This window comes from Cherax quadricarinatus, chromosome 7 (genome assembly GCF_038502225.1).
Source record: "Cherax quadricarinatus isolate ZL_2023a chromosome 7, ASM3850222v1, whole genome shotgun sequence".
Taxonomy (NCBI): Eukaryota; Metazoa; Arthropoda; class Malacostraca; order Decapoda; family Parastacidae; genus Cherax; species Cherax quadricarinatus.
In genome coordinates, this window is record NC_091298.1 from 55,529,029 (window position 1) to 55,548,302 (window position 19,274).

Genomic DNA, 19,274 nt, shown 5'->3' on the forward strand with positions numbered 1-19,274 from the left:
TACTTTTATTGTTCATTACAAACATTATAAATAAATATTTGTAAAATATTATAAGAGTAAGATTCAACTGGAAAATACACAATCACAGGAAAGTAAATCTAATACTTACCAAATTTTGAGCATCAAAGATCTGTACTTGACCTATTGTATTTGATCCTGGGTAGGCTAGGAAGCAGTTGTCATTGCTAATGGAGAGTGCACACAGGCCCGTGGGATTTGGGGGAGTATCCCTGATTGTGTGGAGGACTTTCATATCTCTTATGTTGTGGATGTATAAGGACTCTTCCAGACATACAACCAATCTCTGTTAATACATTAATACAGAACTTATTAATAGTATATCTCAATAAATTATGAAGAATTATGAATGAATTTTCCGATGCAATCAATTAATATTGTTTAATGCTACAAGAAAGTCAAACCTCAATAAGAAAAAAAGATGACTGGCGAAACAAAACAATACCATATTACTCAAGATACAAACCGCAAAATCAACTTTATAGTATGTTTTTTTTAGCACACCAGTCGTCTCCCACTGAGGTATGGTGACCCAAAATAGAAGAAACAATTACAGTACATCACTTGTTTCATCACTGTCTTGCAGAGGAGAACTGATACTGCACTTCAAAACTACAAATATCCCCACCCGTCCTTCAGAATGCAGGCACTCTGAAGGAGTGATTCAAGTCCAGCTAATTGGTAAAATGTATGTTTAACCCGTTACCTGTCCAAACGTATATCTACGTTTTCACACGTAGTGCTCTGACCTTGATTTTCTCCAAAAGAAAGCATGTAAAAAAAACATAGATCTACGTTTGGAGTGCTACATGAGCGAACGTAGATCTACGTTTGGACAGTTAACAGGTTAATGCTACAGTCTCAAAACTATGAACTTCAACAAGGGAGGAATGTGTGTCTGGACCCAACTTATAGATAGTTATCTACAAAATTTGAATACTTTCATTGCAGGTACTATACACGAAACCAAGAAGTTCTTTTACAAACTTTTTCCTCATCAGATATTACCAAAATTGGCAAAACAGGATATTATCAAGAATTTGCATAAATAATTTAGGATAAATTAGAAAGTCTAGGTAGTAGTTTGGTAGACAGCAACCGCCCAGGGAGGTACTACCGTCCTGTCAAGTGAGTGTAAAACAAAAGCCTGTAAATGTTTTACATGATGGTAGGATTGCTGGTGTCCATTTTTCTGTCTCATAAACATGCAAGGTTTCAGGTATGTCTTGCTACTTCTACTTACACTTAGGTCACAGTACACATACATGTACAAGCATATAAATGCAATAAGATCACAGTAAACAGGTGATTTCAAAATATGCAAAACAACCACTCTGAAAGAATAGAGAAATTCCAAGCGCTTTCGTGACTACTCACATAGTTCCTTGATAATGTGAGTAGTCACGAAAGCGCTTGGAATTTCTCTATTCTTTCAGAGTGGTTGTTTTGCAAGCATATAAATATATATATATATATATACACACACCCCTCTGGGTTTTCTTCTATTTTAAAAACTGTAGTGTAAAGCACCCTTCTGGCAAGACAGTGATGGAGTGAATGATGGTTTAAGTTTTTCTTTTTCGGGCCACCCTGCCTTGGTGGGAATCGGCCAGTGTGATAATAATAATAATTCTTGTTATTGTTTATTTCCTCTTACCTCCATGGGGAAGTGGAACAGAATTCTTCTTCCATAAGCCATGCGTGTTGTAAGAGGCAACTAAAATGCCAGGAGCAAGGGGGCTAGTAACCCCTTCTCCTGTATATATTTTTTTTTTATTATTATCACACTGGCCTATTCCCACCAAGGCAGGGTGGCCCAAAAAAGAAAAACTTTCACCATCATTCACTCCATCACTGTCTTGCCAGAAGGGTGCTTTACACTACAGTTTTTAAACTGCAACATTAACACCCCTCCTTCAGAGTGCAGGCACTGCACTTCCTATCTCCAGGACTCAAGTCCGGCCTGCCGGTTTCCCTGAACCCCTTCATAAATGTTACTTTGCTCACACTCCAACAGCACGTCAAGTATTAAAAACCATTTGTCTCCATTCACTCCTATCAAACACGCTCACGCATGCCTGCTGCAAGTCCAAGCCCCTCACACACAAAACCTGTTTGGGCCATTTGGCACCAAGGACATTTAATGTACATATAGGAGGGGTGTTAATGTTGCAGTTTAAAAACTGTAGTGTAAAGCACCCTTCTGGCAAGACAGTCATGGAGCGAATGATGGTGAAAGTTTTTCTTTTTCGGGCCACCCTGCCTTGGTGGGAATCGGCCAGTGTGATAATAAAAAAAAATAAAAATAAATAATAATTTCAACATCTGGAATGTAAAATGTGTATAATTTTTGTCCATATTTAACTATAATTTTGCTTTAAGGTTAGGTTGCAGGGATGACATAAATAAGAAACCCTTTCTTCACATTCATAGCAACATTTTTATGTTATAATCCTTCTTAAAGAACAAATTCATTTTTCTCAATCATCCAACTAAGCGCAGATGAGTTTGAGCCTACTGACTACTTGAGTTTCATTAGGTTGCATGTAATCTGTTCACTATGAGTCAAGGATACTCTACTCCTTCAAAAAATGATTAGTGTATAGTATAACCTAACTTTCACTCCTCACCCTTTCTAGTTATTTTTGCCAGTCTAGAGATTCAGTTCAATTTTTTTTTTTTTACTTCAAAGGCTGTCTGCTACCATGGAAAGGTGATCAAAAAAAAAAAAATATATATATTTATCATCATTCAGTCAATTCATGTCTTTCCAAAAATGTGCTGACATTGCAATTCAGATTACCCTACTTCAGATACACTGTTCTTCTTTCAACAAACCGGCTTCATCCCACCTAAGCAGGGTGGCCCAAAAAGAAAAACAAAAGTTTTTTTTAATTTCAGTACCACATACAGGAGAAGGGGTTACTAGCCCCCCCCTGCTCCCGGCATTTTAGTCGCCTCTTATGGCATGCATGGCTTACAGAGGAAGTATTCTGTTCCACTGTCTCATGGAGGTAAAAGGAAATAAACAAGAACAAGGACTAGTAAGAAAATAGAAGAAAGCCCAGAGGGGTGTGCATATGTAAGCTTGTACATGCATGTGTAGTGTGACCTATGTGTAAGTAGCAAAGCATACCTGAAATCTTGCATGTTTATGAAACAAAAGAGACACCAGAAATCCTACCATCATGTAAAACAATTACACTCACTTGAGATACAGTGTTATAATTATATATGTAATCTGACTGCAATGTCAGCAAACCACAGGAAAGACGGCAATTTGAAAATATTAAAAATCATTCCAACTCACAAATGACATCAGCAATCAGTAATTGGCAGACATTAGCATTTAGTTATTATATACGTACCACAGTCACCTTGGTTAGCTGTTTGGACATTGTGTTTTTTATGTACATTTTCAGCTATTCTTTACTATATTATACTGCAAGAATGGATTCTAGACAGAATAGAACAACATTTTTTAAGAAAAGAAAGGAAACTATTTAGACATTTCATCAGAAAAAAATTGAGAAAAAATATCTAAGCCTAAATCTGATGTATTTGTTAAGATTTTATGTACATGGTTTAGGGAGGGGCTGAAAGTGCGATTTTGTAATGTAATAATGGTGAAAAATGCTAGAAGTTGTTAATTCAACTGATTATGTAATATCGGTCTATAAACTAAAAGAGGAGGCAGTTAGGGTAAGATATAAACAGCTATTGGAGGATAGATGGGCTAATGAGAGCATAGGCAATGGGGTCGAAGAGGTATGGGGTAGGTTTAAAAATGTAGTGTTAGAGTGTTCAGCAGAAGTTTGTGGTTACAGGAAAGTGGGTGCAGGAGGGAAGAGGAGCGATTGGTGGAATGATGATGTAAAGAGAGTAGTAAGGGAGAAAAAGTTAGCATATGAGAAGTTTTTACAAAGTAGAAGTGATGCAAGGAGGGAAGAGTATATGGAGAAAAAGAGAGAAGTTAAGAGAGTGGTGAAGCAATGTAAAAAGAGAGCAAATGAGAGAGTGGGTGAGATGTTATCAACAAATTTTGTTGAAAATAAGAAAAAGTTTTGGAGTGAGATTAACAAGTTAAGAAAGCCTAGAGAACAAATGGATTTGTCAGTTAAAAATAGGAGAGGAGAGTTATTAAATGGAGAGTTAGAGGTATTGGGAAGATGGAAGGAATATTTTGAGGAATTGTTAAATGTTGATGAAGATAGGGAAGCTGTGATTTCGTGTATAGGGCAAGGAGGAATAACATCTTGTAGGAGTGAGGAAGAGCCAGTTGTGAGTGTCGGGGAAGTTCGTGAGGCAGTAGGTAAAATGAAAGGGGGTAAGGCAGCCGGGATTGATGGGATAAAGATAGAAATGTTAAAAGCAGGTGGGGATATAGTTTTGGAGTGGTTGGTGCAATTATTTAATAAATGTATGGAAGAGGGTAAGGTACCTAGGGATTGGCAGAGAGCATGCATAGTTCCTTTGTATAAAGGCAAAGGGGATAAAAGAGAGTGCAAAAATTATAGGGGGATAAGTCTGTTGAGTGTACCTGGTAAAGTGTATGGTAGAGTTATAATTGAAAGAATTAAGAGTAAGACGGAGAATAGGATAGCAGATGAACAAGGAGGCTTTAGGAAAGGTAGGGGGTGTGTGGACCAGGTGTTTACAGTGAAACATATAAGTGAACAGTATTTAGATAAGGCTAAAGAGGTCTTTGTGGCATTTATGGATTTGGAAAAGGCGTATGACAGGGTGGATAGGGGGGCAATGTGGCAGATGTTGCAAGTGTATGGTGTAGGAGGTAGGTTACTGAAAGCAGTGAAGAGTTTTTACGAGGATAGTGAGGCTCAAGTTAGAGTATGTAGGAAAGAGGGAAATTTTTTCCCAGTAAAAGTAGGCCTTAGACAAGGATGTGTGATGTCACCGTGGTTGTTTAATATATTTATAGATGGGGTTGTAAGAGAAGTAAATGCGAGGGTCTTGGCAAGAGGCGTGGAGTTAAAAGATAAAGAATCACACACAAAGTGGGAGTTGTCACAGCTGCTCTTTGCTGATGACACTGTGCTCTTGGGAGATTCTGAAGAGAAGTTGCAGAGATTGGTGGATGAATTTGGTAGGGTGTGCAAAAGAAGAAAATTAAAGGTGAATACAGGAAAGAGTAAGGTTATGAGGATAACAAAAAGATTAGGTGATGAAAGATTGAATATCAGATTGGAGGGAGAGAGTATGGAGGAGGTGAACGTATTCAGATATTTGGGAGTGGACGTGTCAGCGGATGGGTCTATGAAAGATGAGGTGAATCATAGAATTGATGAGGGAAAAAGAGTGAGTGGTGCACTTAGGAGTCTGTGGAGACAAAGAACTTTGTCCTTGGAGGCAAAGAGGGGAATGTATGAGAGTATAGTTTTACCAACGCTCTTATATGGGTGTGAAGCGTGGGTGATGAATGTTGCAGCGAGGAGAAGGCTGGAGGCAGTGGAGATGTCATGTCTGAGGGCAATGTGTGGTGTGAATATAATGCAGAGAATTCGTAGTTTGGAAGTTAGGAGGAGGTGCGGGATTACCAAAACTGTTGTCCAGAGGGCTGAGGAAGGGTTGTTGAGGTGGTTCGGACATGTAGAGAGAATGGAGCGAAACAGAATGACTTCAAGAGTGTATCAGTCTGTAGTGGAAGGAAGGCGGGGTAGGGGTCGGCCTAGGAAGGGTTGGAGGGAGGGGGTAAAGGAGGTTTTGTGTGCGAGGGGCTTGGACTTCCAGCAGGCATGCGTGAGCGTGTTTGATAGGAGTGAATGGAGACAAATGGTTTTTAATACTTGACGTGCTGTTGGAGTGTGAGCAAAGTAACATTTATGAAGGGATTCAGGGAAACCGGCAGGCCGGACTTGAGTCCTGGAGATGGGAAGTACAGTGCCTGCACTCTGAAGGAGGGGTGTTAATGTTGCAGTTTAAAAACTGTAGTGTAAAGCACCCTTCTGGCAAGACAGTGATGGAGTGAATGATGGTGAAAGTTTTTCTTTTTCGGGCCACCCTGCCTTGGTGGGAATCGGCCGGTGTGATAATAAAAAAATAAAAATACTAAATTTACTATGTATTATATTCGCACAGTTGTGTACTTTCTAAAATTAAATTTTTAGAGCCCTACACTATGCACTACATCTCAGATTATGAAAGAAAGAATGGATAGGCATACACCACTCACATATGTACTTCATAAAGAAAAAAAAACTTTTGAAAACACTTTTTACGAATGCGTAATCTGGAAGCTACAAAATATAGGAGGAAGAGAAAAATTATTAAAATGAATAAAAAGATTTTTTTGTCTGAAAGAAAACTAACCGGAGAAAAAAGAAACTTGTTTCAGGATAGCCACTTGTAGGGTTAAAGAATGATCACTGCAAATAAAAAAATATCCTCAACTTATATAAATGACTTGCCAGGTACTACATACATAAATATATTTACAGATTATACAAAAGCAGAAAATAAACTATAAAATCCTAAGAGAAAAATTTAAGCTAAGCAAATAGATATACAAGGGTGACTGAATATATGTATTTAGATATAGACTTGAGTCCTGGAAATGGGAAGTACAATGCCTGCACTCTAAAGGAGGAGTTCGGGATATTAGCAGTTTGGAGGGATATGTTGTGTATCTTTATATATATATGCTTCTAAACTGTGGTGTTCTGAGCACCTCTACAAAAACAGTGATTATGTGTGAGTGAGATGAAAGTGTTGAATGATGATGAAAGTATTTTCTTTTTGGGGGATTTTCTTTCTTTCCGACAACAGTGAGTGTAGGAGGCGTCAGTCATCACCGCGCAGGACAACCTTCGACAACCTACCCTCATCACCAGTCATCCCGTCTACCACTCCAGACTTCAGTGATAATTTTCTGTTTAGAGACATTTTTCTTGCATTTAAAGACATTTGCGTGTGTGAGACATTTATAGTGAATTTCTTGTGTACTCTAAGCCTTGTGTTTTCAGTGTAGACTCAGTGTTTCTTTGACTCATTATTTTTTGCAATATTTTTCAGTGTTATCGCTCATCTTATATTTTTTTATCTGTTTTTTTTTTATGCTACTCTCTGTCTGTAGTATGTATTAGTGTGTAGTGTACCAGTCAGTCACTCTGTGTGAAGTGATTCATTTTTTTTATTGTATTCTTTCAGCATTGTATTCTCCAGTAATTGTCATTGTATTTCATGCAGTGATATTCACCCCAGTATACCAAATTATCCATTTAATTCTATGTGTACCTTTTTTTTCGTATGCCAGCAGTGTCTCATTCCTCTAATTTTTTTGCAAACTTGTGTACCATTATTTTTGCCAGCAAATTTTTGTCCTATCAGTCACAGCAAGATTTTGTTGTAAGAATATACTAAAATAATGAATACGTGATTAAGTGTTGTGTGCCCTGCCACTTGTAAGTGTTACACTTCCGTTTTGTTCCTTGTTTTATTTTTATTCATATTTTTCATATTTCTTTGAACAAATTCACTCTTAGCGTAATTTTCTTTTTAACATAAAGTGTTCTCTTTACTCTGTTTGAGTAAATTGTTTTGTCTAATTTACAATTAAGAGTTAAAGTGTTCAATCAGTTTTTCTTCATATTTTTATTTTATTATTTAACCTACATTTTCCCAGTGAGACTTTATTGCTGCAGTGAATTATTTTGTTGAACTTGTTCTGCAGTGAATTATTTTCTTTTACTGATATTTTTATGCATTGTTATTCTCAGTTTATTATTGCATCTTGTTTTTCATTTTATTATTTTTTCCTCATGTTGTCTTTGCATTATATTTTAATTTTGTTTATGCATTCTTAGAAAATATTTAAATTTCCCAGTTATCTCTCGTTGCATACAATTTAGGGATTTTATTTTCTACTTTTTACATTGATTTAAAATTTTATTAGTTAATTTCTTTATTAGCAAGAGTAAAGACAGCTCATTTTGCATTTAATTCAGTCTCCAGTAATATTTTTACTTGTAAATTTCAATGTAATTTTTATTTTGGCCAACAGTTCTTTACATTGAGTTGTCCTTCCTCTTGCAGTGTATCTTAGACATTTTTTTATTACTTATGCAGAATTGTTAAGCATTTTCTTCCACTTAAGCTTACTGTGTCATTTCTCTATTTTTTTTTTTGCCTTATGCCCTTGAGTAAGTTCCCTGAGATCATGTCCCAGTCACTTTTGAATGTTCACTTAGTGTATCATGCCAGTCAAAGTCAATATGAATCAGTCCACAGTACCAACATTCCCTTACTGACTGAAAGACAATACCTAGCCCTTGAGCAATGTGTATGTTCTCACAGCTTGTATCTGAGATTTGTTAAAGTGCTGCGAAATGTGAAGTTCAGATTAAGTTCCTATAGATCCGTGAATTACTTATTAACGTAGCCGAGCGGTCAGGCACTAGTAATACTGTCACTCCTGTCTGGACTCCAGCCACAATATCATGCACGCAGGATAGTGCTGAGACTACTATCCTTGCGATGGCGACTTGTTCAAGTATTCGTTCCTTCCCAGGGGACGCTTTGAGAAGAACTTTACTTGCAACGAGTTATGCCATCTCTTGCTGATGCCACAAGCCGTTGCAGAAAGACGTTTCTGTGGCTAGTGTGCTCACTTGAGTGTTGTTGTTGTCCCTTGTGTTTCAGATTGTGATCCCATCCTAGTTGACAGTAATCAGTGCATTGTAAGAAGTTATTTCTCGAGTAACTTCCACGTTGTTAACGTTTGTAAGTGAAAATTATAGCTGATACCTCGTGTCACTGTGTGCGACTCAGATTGAATATCAGCATTGTTCACCGTGTTCATTTCTTTTCTCCTGTGCTTGCAGTTTGAGATAGTAGATTCGTTCTCCCTTGCTCATATTGCGTGTTATAGCGTTAATTTTTTTCAACCGGGGGGAGTCATCCACTCCACCGAGTTTGTTCATTCCTCCAGTAAGAAAGAACCGATCCCTTGTGTTCTGGTGATTCGATTCCTGCTCCAGGAAGATCTTATTCTGACTGTGAAGCCACCAGCACCCATCAGTGACTGTCATGAACCAAGAATTACTGTATCGAACAGCCAAGTTGGGTACTCCTAGCAGAAGAGTATACCAGTTAGTAACTCCACAGTCACTAGTGAATGTAGCCTTACAGCTAGTTCACGATGTACCAGGTGTTGCACACCCTGGTATGGATCATTCAGTAAAACAAGCCAGATTGAAATACTTTTGGCCTCGTATGGCAACTGATATATCTGAGTATGTTAAGAAATGTAGTGTCTGCATGCAACATAAAGTTAATGCTAATGGCCCTAATCCAATCCAAGTGTATCCAACTACTAGCGAACCGTGGGAAAGAGTTGCGCTAGATTTGTTAACTAATTTCCAATGTTCCCTCCAAGGCAACAAACATCTGTGTGTTATGGTAGACCATTTCACCAGATATTGTGAGTTAGTTCCTATTGCAGATAAGACTGCCGAGACAGTAGCTAAAGCGTTTAAAGAACGCATTATCTGCAGGCATACCACCCCTAAGTCCCTAGTAACAGATAATGGAGGTGAATTCTGTAATGAGATTCTTGAAAATTTGTGCACCTTGTACAAGATCTCTAAATCCACCATTGTTCCTCATCATCCTGCCAGCAATGGGTTAGCAGAACGAACCAATAAGAAAGTACTTGATGTCTTGAGAGCCACTATCAATCCCAACAGTGAAACTTGGGATGAAGTTATACCTGATGTGCAGTGTGCTATAAATTCTGCTAACAATGTTTCCATAGGTGACACTCCACATTATGCATTGTATGGTGTAGATAAACGTTTGCCTTATGAGTTGTTATATTCTAATCCGAAACCAAATTACAACCCTGATGATTTCATAGCAACTCGTACCAGCTTAGCTCAAAGTGTTTTTAGAAGAATCCGTTAAACACTTCATAAATCAACAGCAGAATTTACAAGAATCGCAAACACTCGAGCAAAGCCATCCAAAATCAAAGTAGGTTCGAGAGTTATGCTGACTAACTTTAACAAAACGTCTGCAATGCCAAAGCTTGATCAAAAGTTTGTTGGTCCTTATCGAGTAGTTGAACATATCACTGGTAATAAGTATAAGGTTAGAGAAATTAGTACTGGTCAGTATAAAGAATCGCATTTAGATCATATGAACTTAGTATGTAATGATAATGATGTTCCAACCCAGACTAATGTGACAGACTCTGACAATCCTCCTGATCCTGTACTCTCTTCCTCTGATACTCAGTCAGACGATCAACCTGAATGTCGTTATTCCCTACGTACATGACAGGTATTGAGAAATCCTCAAGTATCATTTGTAACTTCCAATTCAGATTTGCCTCAAATACAGCATGAGTTAGCCAATGCAACAGAGTTTGATCCTCCCAGAGATGACACCCATTCTGCATATGTCAATCTTACCCTAGCAGAGTTGGGGTTAAATGTAAATAACCTGTATAGATGAATAATTACAGTATCAACTTATCAGTATTCAAGAAATTTTTTTTTTTGTGTTCACGTTCTCTCCGAATTCTGAGTTAACAGTCTAGATTTGAGTGCACCGAATCTGCCTTTCTGTTAAACACTTCTTTCTTTGTATATATTCCTTCCTCAGAATCCGTAGATCACATGAATACAGATCGTTCGATCAAAATTTTTTTTTTATCACTTCTATTGTGTAATCTCAACGTTGAGTTTCATTCGATAAGTTTTCGTTGAGTTTCATTCGATGAGTTTCATTCGATGAGTTTCATTCGTTGAGTTTCATTCGATGAGTTGTGTTATATTATATCTTGTATTGCATTACAGTTTCAGTTACGTAAGCTTCCATTCCAATGTTCTACTTATGTATGTTATAATGTTCAATTGTTGTGTACTTTGACATTGTATAGAATCAGCCCAAGCCGTACACCTGCCATCTCTAGTTTGTATTAGTAGTATGTCGGGACGACATACGTTAGCGTCGCCGAGCTCTCAGTAGTAGTACCAGTTACCAGTAACCAGTGTACCAGTAGATGACTCACTACCAACCGTCTCTGCGTGAATCACTGACTGTATTCATATTGCTGCTGACCACAGCAGTATTTCAAACACCCCCTCACATATGGGCACTGTGGGCAGTCAGTCTTACGAGAGAGAGCAAGGAGGCAGGTCACCGGCTGTTTGGCGCCTACCAATACTTACCGTTATAATTATACGTACTACCAGCCTACGTGAGTATTTCTTTACCCTATCCACGTGTTCGAACCCCACATGATAACCCTGCCTCGGTGGGAGACGGCCGACTTGTGTAAAAAATGATATATAATGGAAAGAATATGTTACATACCACAAAGAGAACATTGAGATAATTCTACACAAAATTTAGTTAGATATAAAACAAATTTAGTGGTACACAGTAAGATAATGACTAATTTCAGCAAAGTCTTTTAAATGCTATAGTATATATAGATGAAGAACCTAAACATTTTTTATAACAGTAGCATGTTAAAGCTAAACTGTACATGCTACTACATGTAATATGGAATTCATGCTAAAAAAAAAAAAAAGACCAGAGTTAGGATACTGTAATCACTGGTGATAAATGCAAAAATAAAAAGCTCAGGAGTTTACTCACTGCACGGTTCAGCTTGACAGCAAAGATGGTGTTGGGATAACTATAGTTACAAATTTCAGAATTTTTCTTGAAGTGGCAAACTTTTAGCTTTCTTGGGGAGGACAAACTGACTACGGCCACCAAACTACTTGAGAAGAGTCGCTCCACAATACAAGTGTCTTCATTCACTTTAAATAAAAAAAAAAAAAGATAAATAGAGAGGTCAATGAAGGAAAGTCAAATGTCCTAGAGTACATGAAAACAATAGGTAAACTCACTGATAAATCCAATGCCTAGTCATAGAATCCAAGTGGCACAAGATGAATTTGATAAAAAGCATCCTGAGAAAAGACTTACAGGAGGGCCTCGCACACACAGTAGCCACTTTTCAGTGTTCCACGTTTTCACCAACTTTCCCTGAGCCACTGTTCATTATCTTTGGTGCTTTTTACTGCTTTTCTGCTGTTTTCGTACAACAGTTGTGTAAGGGAAGGGCGAGTGGCACCATATATTAAAGGTAAGCATTGCATGCACTGTGTATTTATTTTACTTTTTTTTTTATACCTAGCTGTATTGAGCACTTAATATATGATATTGCTAAACACATTATCAGGTGTTTTAGACACATTTGATGATGAAAAACTGCTCTTGTCCACCCGCTGGCATTTTTTGCTTACCACACAGAGTCATTAACCTAAGAGCAGTACAAACAGGGCCCTCCTGTACATGATGAACCTTTGCTACAAACTCAGTACTCAAGCCATATAAATATACAGTATTCAGTTAGCACTTTATAGATTTATTTAGCTAATCAGCATTGTAGATTAGTACACATTTAAAACTAACCGAGGTAAAACAAAATGCAATTATTTTTTCCTTAGTTTGCTATCAACTATTTAAGAAATAGATGATTGGTTTGTCAGAAAGCACTAAAGTCATTTTTAACTGAAGAGAGAAAATATGTTCTTGGCTGCTATTGTCAAAAAAACAGAATGGGCATCTGTGTACAATACTTGACAACATGAGGTACAAATTGACAACCACAACAGCCTCTGCACATCTACCTCTTGCTAAGAAAGTCTTTGAGCAACATGTTCTCCAGGCCATGTTCCATGGTAAAAATCAATACTGTGAAATCCAGCAAGGTGAAGGGTTAATGAAGTCTGGTGTTCCAAAAAAGTTGGCAGAATCTGTCTTAAACTAGATAACTGAACCGTGTATAAAATTACTCGGTGTTACAATTTTTTTTTTTTTAACAAGTCGGCCATCTCCCACCGAGGCAGGGTGACCCAAAAAGAAAGAAAATCCCCAAAAAGAAAATACTTTCATCATCATTCAACACTTTCACCTCACTTACACATAATCACTGTTTTTGCAGAGGTGCTCAGAACACAACAGTTTAGAAGCATATCCCTCCAAACTTCTAATATCCCGAACTCCTCCTTTAGAGTGCAGGCATTGTACTTCCCATTTCCAGGACTCAAGTCCAACTATACAAAAATAACCGGTTTCCCTGAATCCCTTCACTAAATATTACCCTGCTCACACTCTAACAGATCGTCAGGTCCCAAATACCATTCGTCTCCATTCACTCCTATCAAACATGCTCATGCACGCCTGCTGGAAGTCCAAGCCCCTCACCCACAAAACCTCCCTTACCCCTTCCTTCCAACCTTTTCTAGGACGACCCCTACCCCGCCTTCCTTCCCGTACAGATTTATACGCTCTCCATGTGATTCTACTTAGATCCATTCTCTCTAAATGACCAAACCACCTCAACAACCCCTCTTCAGCCCTCTGACTAATACTTTTATTAACTCCACACATTTTCCTAATTTCCACACCCCTCTCCCAAACACCCTAGCATTTACTTCTTTTACAACCCCATCTATAAATATATTAAACAACCATGGTGACATTACACATCCTTGTCTAAGACCTACTTTTACTGGGAAGTAGTCTCCCTCTCTTCTACACACCCTAACCTGAGCCTCACTATCCTCATAAAAACTCTTTACAGCATTTAGTAACTTACCACCTATTCCATATACTTGCAACATCTGCCACACTGCTCCCATATCCACTATCATATGCCTTTTCTAAATCCATAAATGCAATAAAAACTCCCATACCTTTACCTAAATACTGTTCACATATATGCTTCAATGTAAACCCTTGATCTACACATCCCCTACCCACTCTGAAACCTTCTTGCTCATCCGCAATCCTACATTCTGTCTTACCTCTAATTTTTACAATAATAACCCTACCGTACACTTTTCATGGTATACTCAGTAAACTTATTCCTCTATAATTTTTACTATCTCTTTTATCCCCCTTCCCTTTATATAAAGGGACTATACATGCTCTCTTTCATACATTTATTAAACAAAAATACCAACCACTCCAACACTATATCCCCCCTGCTTTTAACATTTTTGTCATGATCCCATCAGTTCCAGCTGATTTACCCCTTTTCATTCTACGTAATGCCTCACGCACCTCCCCCACACTCACATCCTGTTCTTCTTCACACCTGAAAGATGGTATACCTCCCTGGCCAGTGCATGAAATTACCGCTTCCCTTTCTTCGTCGACATTTAAAAATTCCTCAAAATATTCTCGCCATCTACCCAAAACCTCCATCTCCCCATCTACTAACTCCCCTACTCTGTTTTTAACTGACAAATCCATTCGTTCTCTAGGCTTTCTTAATTTGTTTAACTTACTCCAAAAAAATTTCATATTTTCATTAAAATTTCTTGACAGTGCCTCTCCCACTCTTTCATCTACTCTCCCTTTGCACTCTCTCACCACTCTCTTCACCTTTCTTTTACTCTCCATATACTCTACTCTTCTTATAACACTTCTGCTTTGTAAAAACCTCTCATAAGCTAACTTTTTCTCTTTTATCACACACTTTACTTCATCATTCCACCAATCATTCCTCTATTCTCCTGCATGCACCCACCCTCCTATAACCATAAACTTCTGCCCCACATTCTAATACTGCATTTTTAAAACTATTCAAACCCTCTTCAACCCCCCCACTACTCATACTTGCACTACCCCACCTTTCTGCCAATAGTTGCTTATATCTCACCCGAACTTCCTCCTCCCTTTGTTTATACACTTTCACCTCCCTCTTGCTTGTTGTTGCCATTTTCCTCTTTTCCCATCTACCTCTTACTCTAACTGTAGTTACAACTAAATAATGATCCGATATATCAGTTGCCCCTCTATAAACGTGTACATCCTGGAGCCTACCCATCAACCTTTTATCCACCAGTACATAATCTAACAAACTACTTTCATTACATGCTATATAATACCTTGTATATTTATTTATTTATTTATTTATACAATTATGATTAACAAATAGTACTGAACCTGAAACACATTAATAACACTTTTACATATTCTCAAGCATATCAAACACTAGATACTACTGTAACTTATGTCTGAGTTAAAAGTTTAATAAAATATTTCCCATTCTGAAACTAGCACAGATACTGTAATATTCAGGGCAGGCTATGAGGTGTGTGCAGTCCAACTTCAATATCTGACCATTAATCACTAACAATAACTTGCAAAATCATAACACTTGGAAAGTGGCCTGCTAGTTTTAGAACTGACTTGCCATGGGCTTAAACCAACCATTTAGTGAAGTATATAATCAACAAGATACAAGATAATGCAGATGCAATTTCATCCAGTCTAGCATTAATCTACACTCTGAGTGCTAATATTCACTGATTACATCACACTTACATAAAAATATCAGGCAAAATCAAAATTTAAGGGCCCTACTTATACACCACAGAAGATCAAGGTTTGTGGGATACTGACAGCTTAGTAAGTTTATTCAGGTATAGGTGCACGAATACAGTTACAGCATGAAAAAGATTCTGGCTAGATATTTCAAGGTTTCACATTTTTAACTGCATGAGCAGGTAATTATGCTTATACTATACTGTACAACCTATTTTAAGTATCTGTATATAAATTGCACCAAGGAAATAGTTTAAATTTTTAATTTTAATTTACCTAAATTAAGACAACCAGCTTTTGCAATCCTGGATACACACTCAAGCTACATAAAATCCACCACATAATTAAAAAAAAAAAATATTAATTAGTTTTATGAGAAATGAAAAAATATTAACACCTATACATACTATATATTATTGATCTATGTCCTAACCATCGAAATTTACAGGTTATAAACTCTTGAGTACCTGCTGCTAATTCTTTAATTACTGCATAATCTATAAACAAATACTCATTCCTTGTTATCAAAACAATAAAAATAACTTACCATTGTCACATATTTGTTCAACTTTATCAACTGTATTCAGAGAAAATAATTTGTAGCCTGTCTTTGTTCCAACACCAAGGGATCTGAAAATTAAAATACAGATTAATTCCACTTTATTTTTGCCATATGACAGGCAAAGAACATGACAAAACAAAATTTCCTATACTTTCCAGAATGTAGTCATTAACTATAATAAGCAGTCCCAGCAATACAGGTAAACAAAGATTATAGGAACAAAGAGAATGACATCCCCTTATGCAAATAATAAACTGGAGGTGGCCTAATTCTTCCAATGTGAATGTTTAATTTTTACAAACATGAAATTTGAGTGCCAGATTATTTATTAATTCAAGAATAGAGCATCATCCTCTCCTTTTTTCTGCTCCACAGTCAGTCCGTGGTCCAGACAATGAGAGGTGACTAGACAGCCAATGTCAAGTCATGGGTGTTCTGAAGATTAGGACACTATGCAGTGTGAATATCTAACAATGTAACTGGAGAGGAAAACACCAAAAAAAATCCCAGAGCCAGGGCTATAGATTATGATGCAAATATTGTATGTGAAGGTCAATTATCCATACCATAACTCACCTAAGCAAGTTGGCCTTTAAAAGGCAATATTACACATAGTTTTGTAAGAAGCGCTTAAAGCCTCAGATGTTCTTAATTCAGTACACTCCATCTTCATAGGAAATATTCCTGATATACAGCTTTTTTTTTTTTTTTTTTTTGCTATTTTACATACCGAGGTTAAAGAACTGGAAAACATACATAAGGACAGCTAATTTACAATATTATGAATCTCTCACCTTCAAAAAGCACCTAAATAACAGTCAAAGAGTACATGACAAAAGTACTGAATACAAATAGAAAATAGGAATAAAGGGGATGCAAGGTGCTAATAATATCTAACCAAGACCGAACAATAACTAAGTAGGATAAATTCACATTTAGGAAAATTATAGTAAAGCACAAGCTTGACAGTAACTGTGGATGAAGGGAACAAATTACCAAGTATTAGTGAAACCGATACTTTGGGGAGAAAGTGACGTTCGATGTGTGATGTCACCATGGTTGTTCAATATATTTATTGATGGGGTTGTAAGAAAAGTGAATGCTCGGGTGTTGGCAAGAGGTTTGGGGTAAAAAAAAAAAAGACTAACACAATGTGGGAGTTCGCAGATCCTCTCTGCTGATGACAATGTGCTTTTGGAAGTTTCTGAAGAGAAGTTGCAGAGGTTGGTGGATGAGTTTGGTAGGGTATGTAAAAGAAGAAAATTAAAAGTGAATATAGGAAAGAGTAAGGTGATGAGGATAACAAAAAAATTAGGTGACGAAAGATTGGATATCAGATTGGAGGGAGAGAGTATGGAGGAGGTGAATGTATTCAGATATTTAGGAGTGGACATGTCAGCAGATGGGTCTATGAAAGATGAGGTGAATCATAGAATTGATGAGGGGAAAAAGGTGAGTGGTGCACTTAGGAGTCTGTGGAGACAAAGAACTTTGTCCATGGAAGCAAAGAGGGGAATGTATGAGAATATAGTTATACCAACGCTCTTATATGGGTGCAAAGCATGGGTGGTAAATGTTTCAACAAGAAGGCTGGAGGCAGTAGAGGTGTCATGTCTGAAGGCAATGTGTGGTGTGAATATAATGCAGAGAATTTGTAGTTTGGAAATTAGGAGGTGGTGCGGGATTGTTGAGGTGGGGTTGTTGAGGTGGTTCGGACCTGTAGAGAGGTTGGAACGAAATGGAATGACTTTAAGAGTGTATAAATCTGTAGTGGAGGGAAGACGGGGTAAACGTTGGCCTAGGAAAGGTTGGAGGAAGGGGGTAAAGGAGGTTTTGTGTGCGAGGTGCTTGGACTTCCAGCAAGCATGCGTGAGCGTGTTAGATAGGAGCGAATGGAGACAAATGGTTTTTAGGACTTGACGTGCTGTTGGAGTGTGAGCAAAGTAACATTTATGAAGGGATTCAGGGAAACCGGCAGGCCGGACTTGAGTCCTGGAGATGGGAAGTACAGTGTCTGCACTCTGAAGGAGGGGTGTTAATGTTGCAGTTTTATAACTGTAGTGTAAGCGCGCCTCTGGCAAGACAGTGATGGAGTGAATGATGAAAGTTTTTCTTTTTCGGGCCACCCTGCCTTGGTGGGAAACGGCCGATGTGTTAACAAAATAAAACTTACGAGTAATCCTGGTTGAAGTTGACACAGAAGACCCCCCCACTGGCGGAGGGGTCAGCCGCCCCCTGTGTTGCCACACTCATCAGTCCAGTCAGCCCAGACCTTACTCCAGTTATACCAGTCCTCACTCCCGAGCTCACCACGCCCAAACCAGTGTTCACTAAGCCCACACTCGTTGCCAAGCTTTGCATAAACGACTGATTTTGCCGACGAATTACACCACCTTCATAGCCCTTCTGCTCGGCCAGTGTTGACGCTGCCACCTCTTGTCCTTCTTGTTTTGGTGAATTTCTGGAGAGAAAAGTAAATCTAGGTTAAGTAAGAAAATCTCTACCCACCCTTAAAAAGCGATTATATATTGAAACACAACTACTACAATAAGAAAATTATGCGTCACTTTAAATATCACACCCAGAAAATTATTTTCCGAAATACATATTTAGAAATGCGACTATCGTCATATACTGTCATGCAAACGAATTCCTATTCAGAATAGAATTAACAAACGTAGGCTCGAAATATAGCTACATTACTCAAATGTGTATTTATTAATTATGTTAGTGCTACGAAGCGGGATGGATGGTCAAGTTTTAACATCTTACTGCTTCTGTTACCTAGCATAAGAGCGAGAAATCAGGAGCACTGCTGCAGGCCTACTGGTCCAAGCTAATCAGGTCACCCTCACACCCACTCGTGTACTTGTCTAACCTATTTTTGAAGCTACAAGGTTTTTCGCTTCACTGATTACAAGGAAGTTTATTCCACTCATCCACAACTATTATCAAACCAATGCTATCATATATTGTAAAAGGACAAGTGCAACTAATGTGATATTTCATTGTGGCAACGTTTCGCTCTCCAGGGGCTTTGCCAAGCCGTTACGGCTTGACAAAGCTTCTGAAGAGCGAAACGTTAACACAATAAAATGTCACATTTGTGTCCTTTCACTTTAAATATTGTCGGTAATTCTACCAACATATATATACTCTCATATATTCCTTTTAAATCTAAATTTCTCCAACTTGAACCCATTTCTGCGAGTCCCGTCTTGGTTACATATTTTTAACGCATTATTTACATCCCTTTATTTACTCCTGCTTTCCATTTATACACCTCGGTCATATCGCCACCCCCTAATTCTACGTCTTTCTA

At 37.8% G+C, this 19,274-nt stretch overlaps 1 protein-coding gene across 3 annotated transcripts in view; it reads right to left on the reverse strand.

Annotated features, from left to right (window-relative positions):
• Positions 1–18,752, reverse strand: part of Atg18a (Autophagy-related 18a) — an 82,862-nt gene extending 64,110 nt beyond the window's left edge. For 2 of the 3 annotated variants that reach the window (XM_070082503.1, XM_070082502.1), the window contains exons 1-5: positions 18,737–18,752; positions 18,126–18,413; positions 15,938–16,020; positions 11,641–11,807; positions 110–304 (exon numbers count right to left, since the gene is read on the reverse strand). In XM_070082503.1, coding sequence (XP_069938604.1) covers positions 110–304; positions 11,641–11,807; positions 15,938–16,020; positions 18,126–18,313 — 633 coding nt within the window. In that variant the 5' untranslated portion in view covers positions 18,314–18,413; positions 18,737–18,752. Of the gene's footprint in view, positions 1–109; positions 305–11,640; positions 11,808–15,937; positions 16,021–18,125; positions 18,414–18,736 lie in introns of those variants that run through there. The other variant, XM_070082504.1, reaches the window with a different exon arrangement.
• Positions 18,753–19,274: the final 522 nt, after the last annotated feature.